This window comes from Oncorhynchus tshawytscha, linkage group LG11 (genome assembly GCF_018296145.1).
Source record: "Oncorhynchus tshawytscha isolate Ot180627B linkage group LG11, Otsh_v2.0, whole genome shotgun sequence".
Taxonomy (NCBI): Eukaryota; Metazoa; Chordata; class Actinopteri; order Salmoniformes; family Salmonidae; genus Oncorhynchus; species Oncorhynchus tshawytscha.
Genome location: NC_056439.1, coordinates 14219062 through 14235484, shown reverse-complemented (window position 1 = coordinate 14235484; position 16423 = coordinate 14219062). Strand labels below are relative to the sequence as shown.

Here is a 16423-nt window from a genome sequence, read left to right as displayed (position 1 = left end):
AAAGTTACATTGAGCTGGGTGAATGAAATATGAATGACAGTGATCAAATATGCTGTAATAGAAATAAGAAAAATCGTCCTCCCTATTCTGAAACGGCACTGACCGTAAACATTAACCTTCTACTCACAATGTGCAGTAATTAGCTAGTTAGTTACACCATTGTTTTAATTCATGTAGAATGTGCTAACTTTCAAACCAAGTTATAAGCCTGAACAGGCAACTGTTATTGCCTTCAACATCAGTGGAGTATGCTAAGCTAACTCTAACCTTTTCCTCTCTGTTTCTGTGTTCCCCAGGCATCTTCACAGCGCCCATTGATGGACGCTACTTCTTCAGCGCCATCCTGACGGGCCACAAGAACGAGAAGATCGAGGCGGTGCTGTCCAAGTCCAACTACGGAATGGCCCGGGTAGACTCCGGGGGATACCAGCCAGAGGGCCTGGAGAACAAGCCAGTGGCTGAGGCCAAGATCAACCCCGGCTCCCTGGCCGTGTTCAACATCATCCTTCCCCTCCAGGTTGGAGACACGGTCTGCATTGACCTCGTCATGGGCAAGCTGGCCCACTCCGTAGAGCCTCTCACCATTTTCAATGGAATGCTGCTGTACGAACAGATGTGAGCCAACGGGACAGCATCCCCTAGGCTCTCAAGCTGGAACACGAGAGAGGGAGAGGAAGGGAGGGAGGGAAGAGGAAAGTGAGAAAGAAGAGAGGGGTTGGGGTTTGTACGCTCCGGAGCCATTTAGTCTCATAGTTTTATTTGACAACTGCTTTTGAAAGCAAAATTATCAGTCCAGAGAATGAGGTTAGAATGACTTTATATCGACTCGTGAAACATGGGAATGAAAGAGAACTAGGAGATGACGACAATGACAGAAAAGTGTTTTTTCCTCCGCGTGTCATTCCTGGCCCTCTGGTGTTGTGAGACCTGGTGAACTGCTTGAAAAAACATAGGATATACTGTAGACTGCAGCAGCAGACTGAGTGATGTTTAGCTTGCCCAGCATTTGGAGAAGTGTTTTCACAACGAATTTGTACTACTGCAGGATTTGTATACGGTTATTGGAGTCTCCGTCTCCTTATTACTCACTCCAGGCATGGGGCTCGGAGTACAGTAGTTCATGCACCAATACCGGCCATAAGGTCTCCTTGACATCCCACGTACCCCTTTGCTGCAAAGTGTTTCCCTGCCATGGAGCCAGACCCACAGTCAAGGTCTGAGGTTAACCTTAAGTAGTTAACTACTTAAAAACCAGGAATGAGAAATCAATTTCTTGATTTTCTCTAGCTGTTTTCTATTGTTCTACTGTTTTCTATGAGATGAATTCACACATTTTGTGATTGTTTTGATATTACCATGCCCTTTTCTATCTCCTTGTATGTGTGTTCTGGTCTTTATACCCTGTAATGCCTTTGGCCCAGTGAATCCAAAGTTTGCCTGTGAGGATATTATTTTAAAGCTTCAGTACCTTGTACTGACGGGTTCCAAAGCGTTTTCTGCACCGTCCGTCACTTACCTAAAGCCTTCCGAAATGTCTGTGATACTTCCAGATTAATGAAAGAATGTTCCTAACTCAAAGCCCAGCCTTAAGCCACAACCAAGTAGGAATTTACCTCAACCAGAGGGAAACGCTGCCTTACATCACAGTACAGTAGGACCAAATGGGCTATAGCCTCTTTATTACATCAGTAGGGTTGCAAAAATCTGCAACATTTCCCCAAATTCCCAGGTTTTCCAGAAATCCTGGTTGGAGGATACCAGATGTCCTTCTTGTTCTCTCCTGATTCCAGGAATCTTCTAACCATCCAACAATTTTTTGGAATACCTTGGAATTTTAGGCAAGTTTTTTTCAACAAATGACAACACATTTCACTTCAACCTTACCCATACCAGATACAATGTAGCAGGCAACGATATCAGAACAGCATCAGGAAGTTATTAACCAGTGCATTAGGTTGGTAGGCTATTGGAGCATATGTTTATGTGTTCTTTACTTGGAAATTCAGCTTACAGATGATCAAATCAGACCTGGATTCAAATAAAAATAAAAATCTGTGTATTTGAGTATTTTCTAATAATGTGGCCTGAATCAACTACTTCTATTGCAAGTATTTGAAGGTATTTTCCAAAAAATAGCCTACTATTCGAAAGTACTTTCAAATACTATTTTCAAATACCTGGGTTAAATGCATCGGAGTATATTTGAGTCACTGACTGTGTCCGAATATCCATTCCTGAGTCCTAAATTGTAGGCCATTTGAGTATGTGAAAAAAAATGGTTTAATATTATGCGACATTTCGAAAATCAAGTATTGTTTAAATGCCAGGATGTTATACTAATTTTGTCTCTTCATCTAGTAGAATTGGATGCACACTTTTCCACAATGCATTGGAAGAGGATGGTTGCGAATGATAGGCTCTCGTTCCCTTCAAGTAGCCAAATAACAAAACTAGACTTTTTAATTGGGCAGATGCAGTATAGCGAAGTTTCTGCGGTGGTGTTCAAATTATATATTTTTTGTAGATTTCTGTTTTTGTATTCAAAAGGGTTTCTTATTTCTTAAGGGTTTCTTATTTCTGAATGTGTGGGAATCGGGGACTCGGGATGTGGCTGCGTTATTGATGTCATGTTAATCTGGCCTTTTGATTTCAACATATGGATTGTTTTAGTTTTGTAGACTAGTTTACCGATTTTATTATTTAATTTATGGGTCAAGCCTTTGCAGTCATTCTTATCTCATTCCCAATGATCAGTGTTTTAGTTTAATATGTTGCTGTCCAGCGGTTCAGAATTTGCGATGCACCCGACTGTCCACATTTTTCTGTGCAATAGTCTTTTGATTTGAACATCTGAAGAGTTTTGGTGTGTGCACTAGGCTATTTGATTTAATTTATATATGTTACAGCACTTTGGTTTCACTACTAAATATGTTGAAATGGAACCAGTCTTCAGTCTTTTTTAAATTGGAAAGATGGGCGATATGGGCTACGATATAGGTTGGATGTGATAGCCTGAGTAGGCCTATAACTCCATTCCTATTTTATTCAGAGTATAGATAAATTAATAAAATTGGAAATAAGCTATTATCAGGCTTGAAATGCGATACGTCTATTGAAAAAAATCCACCCTCATTTGGCCCCGCCCCACCTTCTCAGCCAGTCAGGAGCCGCTACTGCGTTGCGGCCGTGGCATACTTTTTACTAAACGGTACGTGCTAAATAGTATGCAGTTTAAGTATGTAGTATACTAGTATGGGTATTCAGACACAGCCAGTGTATTTGAGAATTTTCAAATACATGTCAATACTTTCCAAGTGTATTTCCAAATACCTTCCAATATTCAACTACTTGTCTTTTCAAATAAAACATATCTGAATACTTACTTTGAAATGTATGTGAAATAGTATTTGAAATATTATTTGAACCCAAAACTGGATCAAATGGATACCAACATGTTTCGCAGAGATGTACACCATTACAATCAAATACATGGAGTTTTATTTTTTTTAAATCACTATTGGAAGACGCTGTATTTAGTTGAGAAGTTGCAATATTGCTCCCCTGTGCCTTTGAGTATTTATCCACTTCAATCAATCAAATGTATTTATAAAGCCCTTTTTACATCAGCCGATGTCACAAAGTGCTTGCTCCTATCTGACCTCCGTGCCTGTTATTGCTAAAGGAATCGGTTTACTCAATCTATGAAGTAAGTCATGAATAACTGGTTATACCACATGCCAATGAAAGCAATGCTAGGTATTTAAGATCTTCTTTTTACAACTCCTCCCTACAGTCCAACCTGTTACCTTGAATTTGTGATTTTGCGACACATGTAGTTCAAATAAAGATATTACATTTTACACAGCCCTGCCCTCTCCATAGGAGTTTCGGATTTACTCGCTGCTCAGAGGGTTATGACTCTAATCTAGTGGGAAAGGAGTGAGAAAGGTGACGATGTCATGTTTTGTGATGTCATCTGTATAGTTTGAGCAGACCTCTTGGTTCTTTGCTCTTGTGTGATTGCTGTGATTTATTAAATACAGTATATCGTACGGAATCAAGTATTTCAGTATCTGGAAGAATTTTCCATTTGACTTATTAGGCCATTTGGAACTTAAGTCAAAATGTTTGATATATTTTTATTCCTGCACATTAATAAACATGGCATTTTGCATCTCTCTTGGCCCGTGCTGTAAAGGCTGAGAAAGAAAAAGTGTAGAGCCTTGCCATTTTCCAGTCTGCAAGCCAAAAAGAGAGAGTCATTGGAGATCTCCCTATGAATTAATGGAAAGAATAACATCTCACAGCTGTCCATCAACAGACACAGATGTCTAATTTATGATGAACAAAGTACCCTTTTGTTTCTCCTGCGTCGAGCTGGGATGGGACTTCGTCAAGTTCTGGATGTCTAGACAAAGAGATGGAAGGAGGAACACCTACTGCATTTCCTCTCACTGACTCCAGGGAATACAACTTTATCCATGTTTTCCCCCCTTTTTCTTTCTTCTTCTTCATTAGATTTCTGCTGTCCTTTATCTGTGTAATGAGCTCAGGTTTTGACATCCAAAACCTGCCGTTCCGATGCCGGATTGTCTCCTCCGGTTGGATTGAGAGAACCTGGAAGGGCCTGAGCTGCTGGTCTATATCAGGAATCAAGGTAAGACCCAGATGCAGGTGGTCGAAGTAACACTGTTTATTGTAGCAACAGGGGCAGGCAAAGACAGGTCAAGGTAGTTAGGGGTCAAAAATCCAGGGTAAGGCAAAGGTACAGGATTGCAGGTGGACTCAGGGTCAGGGACAGGCAGGGTTCAGTAATCCAGAGGTGGAGCAAAGGTACAGGATGGCAGATCAAGCAGGCGGGTACAGGGTCAGGACAGGCAAAGGTCAAAACTGGGAGGACTAGCAAAGAGAGGCTGGGAAACGATAGGAGCTGACCGGAAAAACGCTGGTAAGCTTGAACAAACAAGACGAACTGGCAACAAACAGACAGAGAACACAGGTATAAATACACAGGGGAAAAATTGGGAAGATGGGCGACACCTGGAGGGCGACTCCTTGAGACGAGCACAAGAACAGATTAAACAGATCAGGGCATGACAGTCTGGAAAACACAGGATCTGGTGGCAGACGGCAGTGTGATACTCTTGTAAGTTATGCCCTTTGTGATTAATCCCTTTAGTTCTCCTAGCAAGCTTTATCCAAAAGGGATACTGACTGCCTGGCTGGCAGAGGGACAACAAAGAACACCTTTTTCACATAGTTAATTTCCTACTAGCTCAGTAGTTAGGCAAAGTGAACATAAAGGCCTGAAAGCAACACAAGATCCGAAAGCTTGCTAGGATCACCTTTACTCATACTGTAGGTTCCAAAAGGACATTTTAAGTGGCACAGGGCAAAGGTTGTGTGACCCTGTTTTGAAGGGGGGGGCTGGAATCTGTGTGTGGCTGGGTGGGATGCTGACAGATATCCTGTTTATCTTTCATCTTTACACACACGCACACTTATTAACAATGTTACTGGGTGTATCATCAACAAATCTGTTGAAGTCATGGAAGCACATCAGTAGACTAGGGGAAGAGAGGGTGTACAGCAGCTGAAGGAAATCATATACACACAACAGTCAGTCAAATATACTGTGCATGCTTGAGTTAAGGCTATGACTCCAGTGGTTTATTTCCATAGCATACTGGGTAATTTTCTCAGGACATGTTATCTATATCCAATACACAGTCAATAGATACTATATGAAGGAGAATGTTGTTGACTGAGAGGCAGCATTCGTCTCAATAAGTCATACTATATTTTCAAGATATAATCATGTAATCAAGTCAGATATTTGGGCTTACATTCATTCCAAATATTCCCTTAATCATATAGCTGGACTATACACAGATAATATAAGTGTAATACTAGTGATAACAAAGAAGAAAATATCCTTAGGCTATGGCCACATTCAGACACGTGAACACATACATCATTGTCTGTTTCTGTTTCTTCAAAAGCACAACTCAAGTCAACTACTTTCAGATGGGTTTGTCCGTCAAGAGACGGACCATTTGTGCACATTTTGTCAGACAATCATCAACAGACCCTTGTCACACCCTGATCTGTTTCACCTGTCTTTGTGCTTGTCTCCACCCCCATCAGGTGTTTCCTGATCATTTGCAATGGCCAGTGTAGGCCACTGACTTGCCTGGTTAAATAAAAACATTAAAAAAGTGTTGGCAGAACCTTTGGCTGCAATTATAGCTGTAAATCATTCTGTGCAACTCTTAGGCAAACATATTTCGTTTTTGTCAGAATTGCTCAAGCTCAGTAAATTTGGTTGGGAACCATTACTTGGCAGGATTATTCAAACCTTGTTTTAGGACTGGACCCCTTAGGAACACTCAGCATCTCTTGGAAAGCCATTCTGGTGTCTTTGGCATTGAAATGTGTGTATTGTCCCACTGAAGAATAAAACTCAGGGTTAGGTATTCACCCTGTCTGTTCTTACTTCTATCTTTTCAATCTAATCAAAAGCTCCAAACACATGTTTCCAGTGGTCATTTGCAAAGACAAACAGCTGGCAGACTTTCTCCACATCTAGTTCATCCAGTCTGTCCCAATGAATGTGACAGACTGCCACATGGTTCAAACTGCTTTGCACCAATGCACTTCTGAGCCAGGTCTTCAGCCTTAGACTACTGAAGAGGATGCAGGGTCAACCATTAGTATGAGGGCTTCTGCCTGGTCAAATACACTGCAGTCTTCAGGCAGCTGATTCCTGAGAACAGATGCAGCTTCTGTACTTGTTTTGTACTGGTATTGCATCTTGAACATGGCCAGCTGCACCTCAAGTGATCTCCTGTTCAACTCTGTATACTGGTCCACCACTGCAGCATCCATCTCCCCAGAGAGAAGAACTTCCTCCAGCTTAGCCAGAGTTTCCAGGCCACCCTGTTTGAACCTCTCCGATAGCTGCACATCAACTATGTCGATCACATTGAATAACTTAGCCCTGTAGAAATCTTCTGGGGATGTGGGTGAGTATGAAGCAGCATTGCCAGTGAAGCTCTTTGGTGGATTACAGATGTGGGGCATCTGAATAAACTGGATTTTTATATTGGCAATCAACTCTGTCACTCTGCTGTAGATCTGTTGAAATTACACCTCTGATCTCTTTGCCTTCATTGTAGTCTTAGCACAGTCCACTGCAGCAAGCATCCCATCAACTTTTCTGTTTGTTTTTGTAAGGTGCGATTGAGGCATTCCAACTCTTCCATTACCTCAAAGGCTGCAGGGAGCCATAGGACTATGATCCCCTTCTCAAACCTATCCAGCAACCCTCTTGCTGTTGTTGCTGTGTCGGATTAATCAGATGTGCTAATTTCCTCTAGGCTGAGCAGCACAGACTCGTATCGACCCAACACAGACCTCAGTGCTGGAGTCCTAACAGTCTACCTTGTTGGACACAGGGGCTTTAGGCTTGTGAATGACCCACACTATTTCCTTGAATGTTGTTTTGGGGCGGCAGCGTAGCCTAGTGGTTAGAGCATTGGACTAGTAACCGAAAAGTTGCAAGTTCAAATCCCCGAGCTGACAAGGTACAAAATCTCGTTCTGCCCCTGAACAGGCAGTTAACCCACTGTTCCTAGGCCGTCATTGAAAATAAGAATTTGTTCTTAACTGACTTGCCTAGTAAAATAAGGGTAAAAAATATATAAAAAAATTTACTGGTTGTACAGGCAGCCGAGCTTGTGGAGCCACTTCAGTGCATCAGATGTCACAGAGGAAGATGTGCAGGCAGCCTGAGTGACTAGAGGGCCACAATGCACATACAGAGCCAGTGGCTGCACTGCTCTCACCCTAGCCAGTGTTCCTTTGATTTCCCCAGACATGTTTGCCGCACCATCATATGTTTGTGCACTCAGACCTGAAAGAGGTAAGTTCAAGTGGAGTAGCACATTTGTGGCAACTTCTGACAGGTTCTCTCCAGTTGATAGGGAGACTTAATAAAAACCTACAAAGTCCTCAAGAGAAACCAGATTTTGATCCACATAACGGATACTGAATGACTCTTGTTCTGTTCCCCCTTGTGTACCATCAATAATTATGGAATACTGGAGCAGTGGCAGATTGTGGATTATCTTTGTGATGTCTCTCACAATGCTGTTGGCCAATAAACTCCGGATTTAATTTGGGATTTATGAGTTTATATAATCATGACTGCCTTTCAGCCATGTAGTGAGTACAGGATCATCTTCAGCTCTAACTTTCAGTGGCTGGTACAGATTACCTTCGGTAGCTTCATGGCCCCTGAGAGATGATTCCTGAAACGCTAGAAGACAGATAGAAACCACTACTTTCCTAAAACAAGACTTTGCTTCAATCTGCTTTATAGCTCTTACTGTAGAACGTTGGGTATCCACGGGCTTTGATTGCTGACAGCGAGTGGTAATGGCAACCTTGTGTGCATGGCTGCATGCATGTGAAGAAAACTTATCCAGTGCCTTTTTCCAGTTTCAAAATCCTGAGTGCACAAATGCAGGATCTGCATTTTTTGCAAGAGGTGATTTCTTGCTTTTAAAAGTTTTTGTGCAGGAAAAGCACATGACTCCTTTGATACTGGGACTATAGTGGAGCCACTGGAATTCTTTGTACCACCTTTCCTGAAGCTGAAGTTTGACAGCTTCTGCTCTACCACTAGTTTTGGCTTTGGCTGATATGGTGTGACGTGGATATTGAAGTCTACTTCCTCCACCTCTCCTGTGGGATCTATTTCTTTAACTTCCCCTGGGGAATGTACTTCATCAACCTCTCCTGGGCTGATCTGCTGTTCAAATTTATGCTCATTTAGTCTACATTGTGCATTCATTTCCTCCCTGATTTTATTGGGTCTAGGGGTTTCCCTGGCACTGACTACTGCCTGCTGCTGGCTTCCCTAGAATGAACACAAACATATTAAGCTGCAAATATTGTACAACCAGATGTGCAAACCTCTTAGAGACTTAACCAGAAAGACTCATACAGTTGAAGCTGTAATCACTGCCAGAGGTGACGCTAACATGTATTGACTCAGGGGTGTGAATATTTATGTAAATGAGATATTCTTGTACTTAATTTCCAATAAATTTGCTAACATTTCTAAAAACATGTTTTCACTTTGTCATTAGGGTGTATTGTGTGTAGATGGGTGAGAAATGTTTTTATTTAATCCATTTTGAATTCAGAATATAACGCAACAAAATGTGGAATACAATGGAATACTTTCTGAAGGCACTGTACATGGCATGTACAGTAATTACGTAGCAAGAATATAGTTATTTTAATATAAATTACATCTGAAAAGATAGTACTTAAACACATGCAGTAACATTACATATTTTTTATATTATAGAACATTAGCTTTTAAACCCACCCCTCAGCTACTCTGTCCATCCCAACTATCTTATGCCCTCTTATGATTTCCATCCGACATATATATTTTTAACTGTGCTGTGATGTTTCACATACATTCTGAACCTTTCTAATAACCTGTAACTTTGTTGATACATCTAAAAAATCAAATGGGTGGGTCAGGTTTCCACTACATAATGAATTGGTAGGGTAGCTACAATGGAAAAGCCAGCGCAAGCATACAACTGGATCTTCTGCAGTTGTAATATGCTTGCCCTGCCTTTTCCATAATTGTACATTTTCTGTATTTTACCACTATCCATTGAGGACCAACATGTCTCTCTCATTGGCACATATGTACAGACGCCTGTTACCATCTGATCCTGCTAAGATGAGGCAGGCATGACAACGAATTACCTTGGTGTATACATGAATTCATTATATAATCCAATAATAGAATCAATGGTTCAATAATTCAAATTACCATTATTCCCAGATCTGTAGCTTTAAACTTAATCTACAGTCATGTAGCCACTGTAGACCTACCCATCAACTCAAGATGGAACTTTTTTATCCATTCACTGATATTGTTATAATATACTGCAAAATTCACCTAAGCTATGTAGACTGGTCTTCCCTGGCTGTCTGACCCTGCTGGGACACCTGTCACCATCTGATCCTGCTACGACATGAGAAGGATAGTGTTGTGAACTGAATGTGCACCATGACAGTAAAGTCTGTAGAGCTGTTTATTATTGTTTCAGTGTGAAAAGTAGGGAATTAGCTTGGGAAACTGACAGATCAATAACGTTACATTGCTATACTGACTAATAAAAACTCTTCAATCGTTTGGCCGGTTTGATTCAGGCCTAGTGTAATTGAGGCAAAAATAATACTTTTGGCTAGTAAATTTGGTGGCGGGACAAAACAAAGGTTACAAAACAACATTTCCATACACACGAGCGGTTGGTTATTATCTGACAGATAGCTAGAGGCTAGAGCTGAACTGGCTAAATTCATTTACCTCAGTTGAGAGGAGATGAAACATTAGCTAAAGTCAGTCAACTAAAGAGTAGCCAGTTTCTGCTCTGCTTGCTTTTACAACTCAGCGAAAGAGCGCAGCACATACCCACTGAATGATGCTCAACACATACACACTGTCAGCTGCTGCCTCTGTTCAACTCTCCCTTGCCAGTTCTAAGCCAGCCTTTCAGAAGCATTACCTTTCCACAGCTTGTCTAGTCCTAAATCTATCCGGCTGACACCGCCAAACAGCCTACCCGACTGCTCTGTGGCATCCGCATGGTCCTAACGCACACCAATGTCGCTTTTTATGTAGCACAGTGCAATGATAAATCTGTGTGGAGGGGGGGGGTGCAAAAACACAATTTCAGAATGTGGGGGGGACATGACCGCGCTTCCCCAGTGAAAGTTGCACCCCTGTGTCATACCATACTCCTACAAGCTTCTGCATGAGTCTCTATTATAAAAGCAGGCCTGTCACTGATTCCCCTGAATCCCAAACATCCCCTTGCCTCTACCAACTCTCTTGGAGGGCCCTCTGTTGTCATGTGTAGTGGCGAAACTCAGAGTCACTTCCAGAGAGTGACGAGGGGATCAATAAACCCATCAACTTCAGAACACACTCATGACTTGAATGATTCCTCTGTTACACATGTCTCAACATTAGACATAAACAAATGCAAGTGTAATATAATTAGGCATGTCTCTCAATTCTTTTGTATCAAATTGCACAAACTGCAAACATATTGCATTGCGTGTCGGGATAGCACTTCGCTCTGAAGCCTACAGCCTTGGCCAAAGTTGGAACACTTGTGCATATGGCGAAGACACGCAAATAGAGAGGCAAGGGGAAGGGAGTGATTTGGGGTTCAGCCCCCCTCTGTCTGTGTGTCCCTCCAGTTCCCCTGCAGGAACAGAGCTGCTGTCAATCTACTGAATTCGCGGTTTCCACTGACACCTACAGCTGATGTCAACATCAGTTGCCAAAACTCTCCGACCACAGGAACTACTAAGGGGACAGTTATGACCTGGGGCAGTTATGAACTATTATTCCATAACTGTATACACCGCCACAACTGCTAGCTCTGTCAGTGTGGTGAGAAGGACCATTTTTATTTTGTTTTATTCCTTCTTGGTCAGATTGGGCTCTGAATCAAAATGGATATTTAACTTTTTGTGTTTCATTTACATGTTAAGCTAGGCAGCGAGGTTAACCTGCAGTACATCCCGTGGTCTGCCCAGTAGTAGTAGTAACCTATGCATTCATGTAACTTGCTATCCAACTTATAGGGCCCCGGGTATCCTTACTAACTATTTTGGATAGCTAACTGTTCTTCCCTAAGAGGATGGGTTCACAAAACTATACAGCGTGTTGAACTTGTGTGAATATCAATGTCTTCTCATAACAATGCTGAACTATTACATGATATTTGGGGTTTAATTGTTTTAAAGCTATATTGTGTGTAAAGAACAGACCTTAAACTTGTCACTATATATTTGTATTTTTGGCCAGGGAAGAGTAGTCTGTCATTCTCTAGTGGAGCTTATTACAGAGTGTGGTGACATTAACTGGCCAGGCAATTGTAACGTTTGCTTCCAACTCACACCCTCAAACACGTAGATCCCCTGAACGCAGCTCACTCTCCAGCTTACACTCTCAAACACCGAGATCCCCTGAATGTAGCTCACTCTCCAGATACCAATCACCTGAATTCTAATCACCTGTATGTCATTATCACACACTATTTAGTTCAGTTCTTTGCACCCCATCACTGTGAGGTATTGTTTGCTTGACACATGTCTTTCAGAGTGCTGGGTTTCCCCTGTGATTTACTCCTCTCGTGTATGATAGTTCTTGCCTGCCTCACAAATGGTGCCTTTTGTCTATTCCCTGCCTGTACTTCAGATTTCCTGTTATTTTACCTATTGCATGATCTCCTGGACTACGTTACTAGCCTTTTCCCAGCCTGTACTGTTGCCCTTTTGGACCCCTTGTGTATGATCTTGTGCCTGTCCCTGGACCCAGCTACCTGCCTCCTGTGGTCCTTTGCAATAAACACCTACTGCGCCCTGTGCTTGAAACTCTCTGTCTCCCCTCGTGTTCATTACAGCAATAGTGTATGTAGATATTGTGGTGGGGGTTATGTCCTGCCCACATTCTGAAATGGCATTTTTGTCAGTCTTATCATTGTAATGCGATACAAAAAGCAACAACAATGTGCTTTATGACCATCCGGATGCCTCCTAGTGTTGGGGTAGGCTGTTTGGAGTGTGCTGGATTTAGGAGCAGGCCGATAGGTTGTGTGAAGGCAAAGCTTCTGGAAGGCTGGCTTGACCAGCACAGGAGAGTTGAGCATAGTTCAGTGTGTACGTGTTGCACTTTTTGTAAAAGTAAGCACAGCAGAAACTGGCTACTCTTTAGTTGACTTAACAGAAAAAAAGTGTTTATTTACAGTGCTACGCTAGCGAGTAGCTACCACAGTCAGGTCAGCTCTTGCCAATGATTTGAAGCCTTTGTTTTGTCCCGTTTCAGAAGTAAATTAACTTGGCTAAACCATCGGCCAAACAATTGAAAATTGATATTCTTTCACTGCAATGTAATAATCTGTATGGCAATGTACCGTTATTGATCTGTCAGTTTCCCTAGCTAATTCCCTACTTTTCACACTGCCACAGTAATAAACAGCTCTACCGTTACAGGCGTCACTATCATGGTGCACAGACTGAGGTCTGCACAGGCCGATTTCTTCATCCTGCTCCCGCCTGCACCAGCTAGCTTTCTGTTCGACTCCCACCCGCTAGCACATGAACTGGTCCCGCAATGTTATTTTAGGTGTATGTGACGCAGCTCACTTGCCAGACATGGTCCCAGAAATGTTGCACCTTACAGGCAATATCAAACTCGCACAAATAACCCAAAAAATATAGGTTAAATTACCAGAGATTGGCCCGTATATTGTATTACTGGGCTATATCTGCCAATATGCTAGATATAGTTTGAAGAGAGCAGAGTTGGAGAGACATGCACTTTCCCTTGAGCTATTTTTTATAGCCTGCCTTTTAGGAGTGGGAAGGTTTTCAGACTGAGAAATATGGGTGATCAATATTTAAGCTTATTTGTCATGTTGTAAACTATAGCCTCATCACAGGCCTATTTAGGAAGTACATTTCCCTGGAACAATAACTGCCCCGGGCTTCTCCGCCCATGCCTAGGCTATAGCCTACTCTATTTAATTGAGACCACACTCACACCTGATCACAGGTATTGCTACTGAACTGGAAGCAGCAAGAATGAAGACAGCAACACTTGCTGTTTTGCATAGGCCTATAGCCTTCCTTTTAGGAGGAGGATTTACGAGCAGAGACAAATAAATGGGTAATCAACATTTAATGAAAATTAAAGGCGCAAAACTCTCTCACCATAGTAGCCTAACCTATGTGCACGTTGTGCCTTTTTCTTTTAATGATTACATTTGTTGATTGCACTTCGACTCACATTGGTTGAGCGCACTCCACTTTTTTCCATTATCAATATTTATTTACAGACACTATAGTAAACAACAGGGTAATCATATTTAAGTTAATATCATATTCAAGTTAACTGCCACTTGATTCTCTGCCCATGTAGGCATACTACTCTCGTCCCCGCTCTCCAGGCTGCCCTGCCCTAAGCACACCTGCCACCATCATTACGCACACCTGCTTCAATCATCGCGTGCATCAGCAATTCATTGGACTCACCTGGACTCAATGACCTGTGCTATTACCTCCCCTATATCTGTCTGTTCCCCAGCTCTGTTCCCAGCTTCAGCATTAATTGTCGTTTGTTGTTTTGTTACCCGGTTCTGATACTGTTCCTGTCCTGTTCCATGTCTGTGCTATATTAAATGTTCACTCTCCATACCTGCTTCTCTACTCCAGTGTCAGTTCTTACAGAATGCGGAAGCCACCAAATGAAGCATCGGGGAGTGCTGGCTTTTCGGTTGCTGGTAACGCCGGGTCCGATTGAACCGAGGGCGCCTCAGCTGGCTCGTCGGGCTTCCACACCCTAGCTGGCTCGGCAGGCGCCCATCCCATGTCAGGCCTCAGCCGGATCATCATGTTTTTACAGCTCATCAGGCTCCCACGCCTCAGCGGGACCGACAGGATTTCACGCCTCCGCCGGATTGCCAGGCTCCCACGCCTCTGTTGGTTCGTCAGCATGTTACGCCCAGCCGACTTGTACAGAGCCGTGCCTCAGCCGGCCCGTCAGGCTCACCCAGGTGGGTAGCCAAGTGGCGCCCCTAGAGTGGCGCCCGCTCTCCCTCCTGGGCGCTCGAGGGTGCCAGGCTGCCCTGCACTACACACTCCTGCCACCATTATTATGCACACCTGCTTCCCTCGTCACATGCATCAGCGATTTATTGGACTCACCTGGACTCAATCACCTGTGTTATTACTCTGTTCCTGACCTGTTCCATGTCTGTGCAATTTTAAATGTTCACTCTCCGTACCTGCTTCTCTACTCCAGCGTCGGATCTTTCAACTCTATTTCAATGAGACCACACATACTAGTCACACTTGAACTCTCACGCCCAACTAGGAGAGGTAGGCTACTGAAGTAGAAGCAGTGAAGTGACTCTTTGAATGATGCAAAAAGTGTGTTTTTAATACAATAGGTTGACTAACGCACACAAAGCGGAAAGAGGACCGTTTCCAAATAATCTGTCGAACCCCCCCAAAAATGTCATCCCAAAGTCGTCTGTCTGACCGCCCACTCCCAGCCACATAAAAAAATCTGACCACGCAGCAATGATCCCGCAAGAATGCAGCCTTCTAGTGCAGTCAGTACACAACACTATGCTCATCATGTCTTAGCAGGATCAAATGGTGACAGGGCTCCCAGCAGTGTCAGACAGCCAGGGAAGACCAGTCTACGGAGCTCAGGTGAATTTTGCAGTAGGCCTACATTAACAATATCAGTGAATGACACCAAGTTCCATTTTGAACAGGACAGCAGCTTAAGTTTAAAGCTACAGTCCGGGATCTGGGAATAATGGTCATTTCAACTATTGAACCATTGATTCTATTATTGGATAATATAATGTATGAATGTCAGAAGCCTTGGCCAGGTCGATCAATAGAGCTGCACAGTATTGTCTCTTATCGATGGCGGTTATGATATCGTTTAGGACCTTGAGCGTGGCTGAGGTGCACCCATGACCAGCTCTGAAACCAGATTGCATAGCGGAAAAGGTACCGTGGATTTCGGAATGGTCGGTGATCTGTTAAAAGTGCTTTGCTCACCATTTTAAATAAGCATGCCCTGTTCAAAAAATGTAGAACCAGGAACAGATATAACACTTGGTTCACTCCAGACCTGACTACCAGCACAAAAACATCCTGTGGCTCACTGCATTAGCATTGAATAGACCCCGGGATATAGAACTTTTCAGAGAAGTTAGGAGCCAATATACACAGGCAGTTAGGAAAGCAAAGGCTAGCAGAAATTTGCATCCTGTAGCACCAACTCCAAAAGGTTTTGGGACACTGTAAAGTCCATGGAGAATAAGAGCACCTCCTCCTAGCTGCCCACTGCACCGAGGAAACACTGTCACCACCGATAAATCCACCATAGAGAATTTCAATAAGCATTTTTCTACGGCTGGCCATGCTTTCCACCTGGCTACCCCTACCCCAGTCACCAGCCCTGCACCCCCCACAGCAACTTGCCCAAGCCTCCCTCATTTCTCCTTCACCCAAATCCAGATAGCTGATGTTCTGAAAGAGCTGCAAAATCTGGAAAATCAGCCGGGCTAGACAATCTGGTCCCTCTCTTTCTAAAATGATCTGCCGGAATTGTTGAAACCACTATTACTAGCCTATTCAACCTCTCCTTCGTATCGTCTGAGATCCCCAAAGATTGGAAAGCTGCCACGGTCATCCCCCTCTTCAATGTGATAGACACTCTAGACCCAAACTGCTACAGACCTATATCTACCCTGCCTTTCTAAGGTCTTCGAAAGCCATGTTAAAGAACAAC

At 43.0% G+C, this 16423-nt stretch overlaps 1 protein-coding gene across 1 annotated transcript in view; it reads left to right on the top strand.

The window, feature by feature from the left end:
• The window catches only part of LOC112261472 (EMILIN-1), a 74366-nt gene extending 70501 nt beyond the window's left edge, over positions 1-3865 (top strand). Inside the window, exon 9 of the mRNA XM_024436821.2 lies at positions 297-3865. Coding sequence (XP_024292589.1) covers positions 297-619 — 323 coding nt within the window. The 3' untranslated portion in view covers positions 620-3865. The remainder of the gene's footprint in view (positions 1-296) is intronic.
• The last annotated feature ends 12558 nt before the right edge of the window (positions 3866-16423 follow it).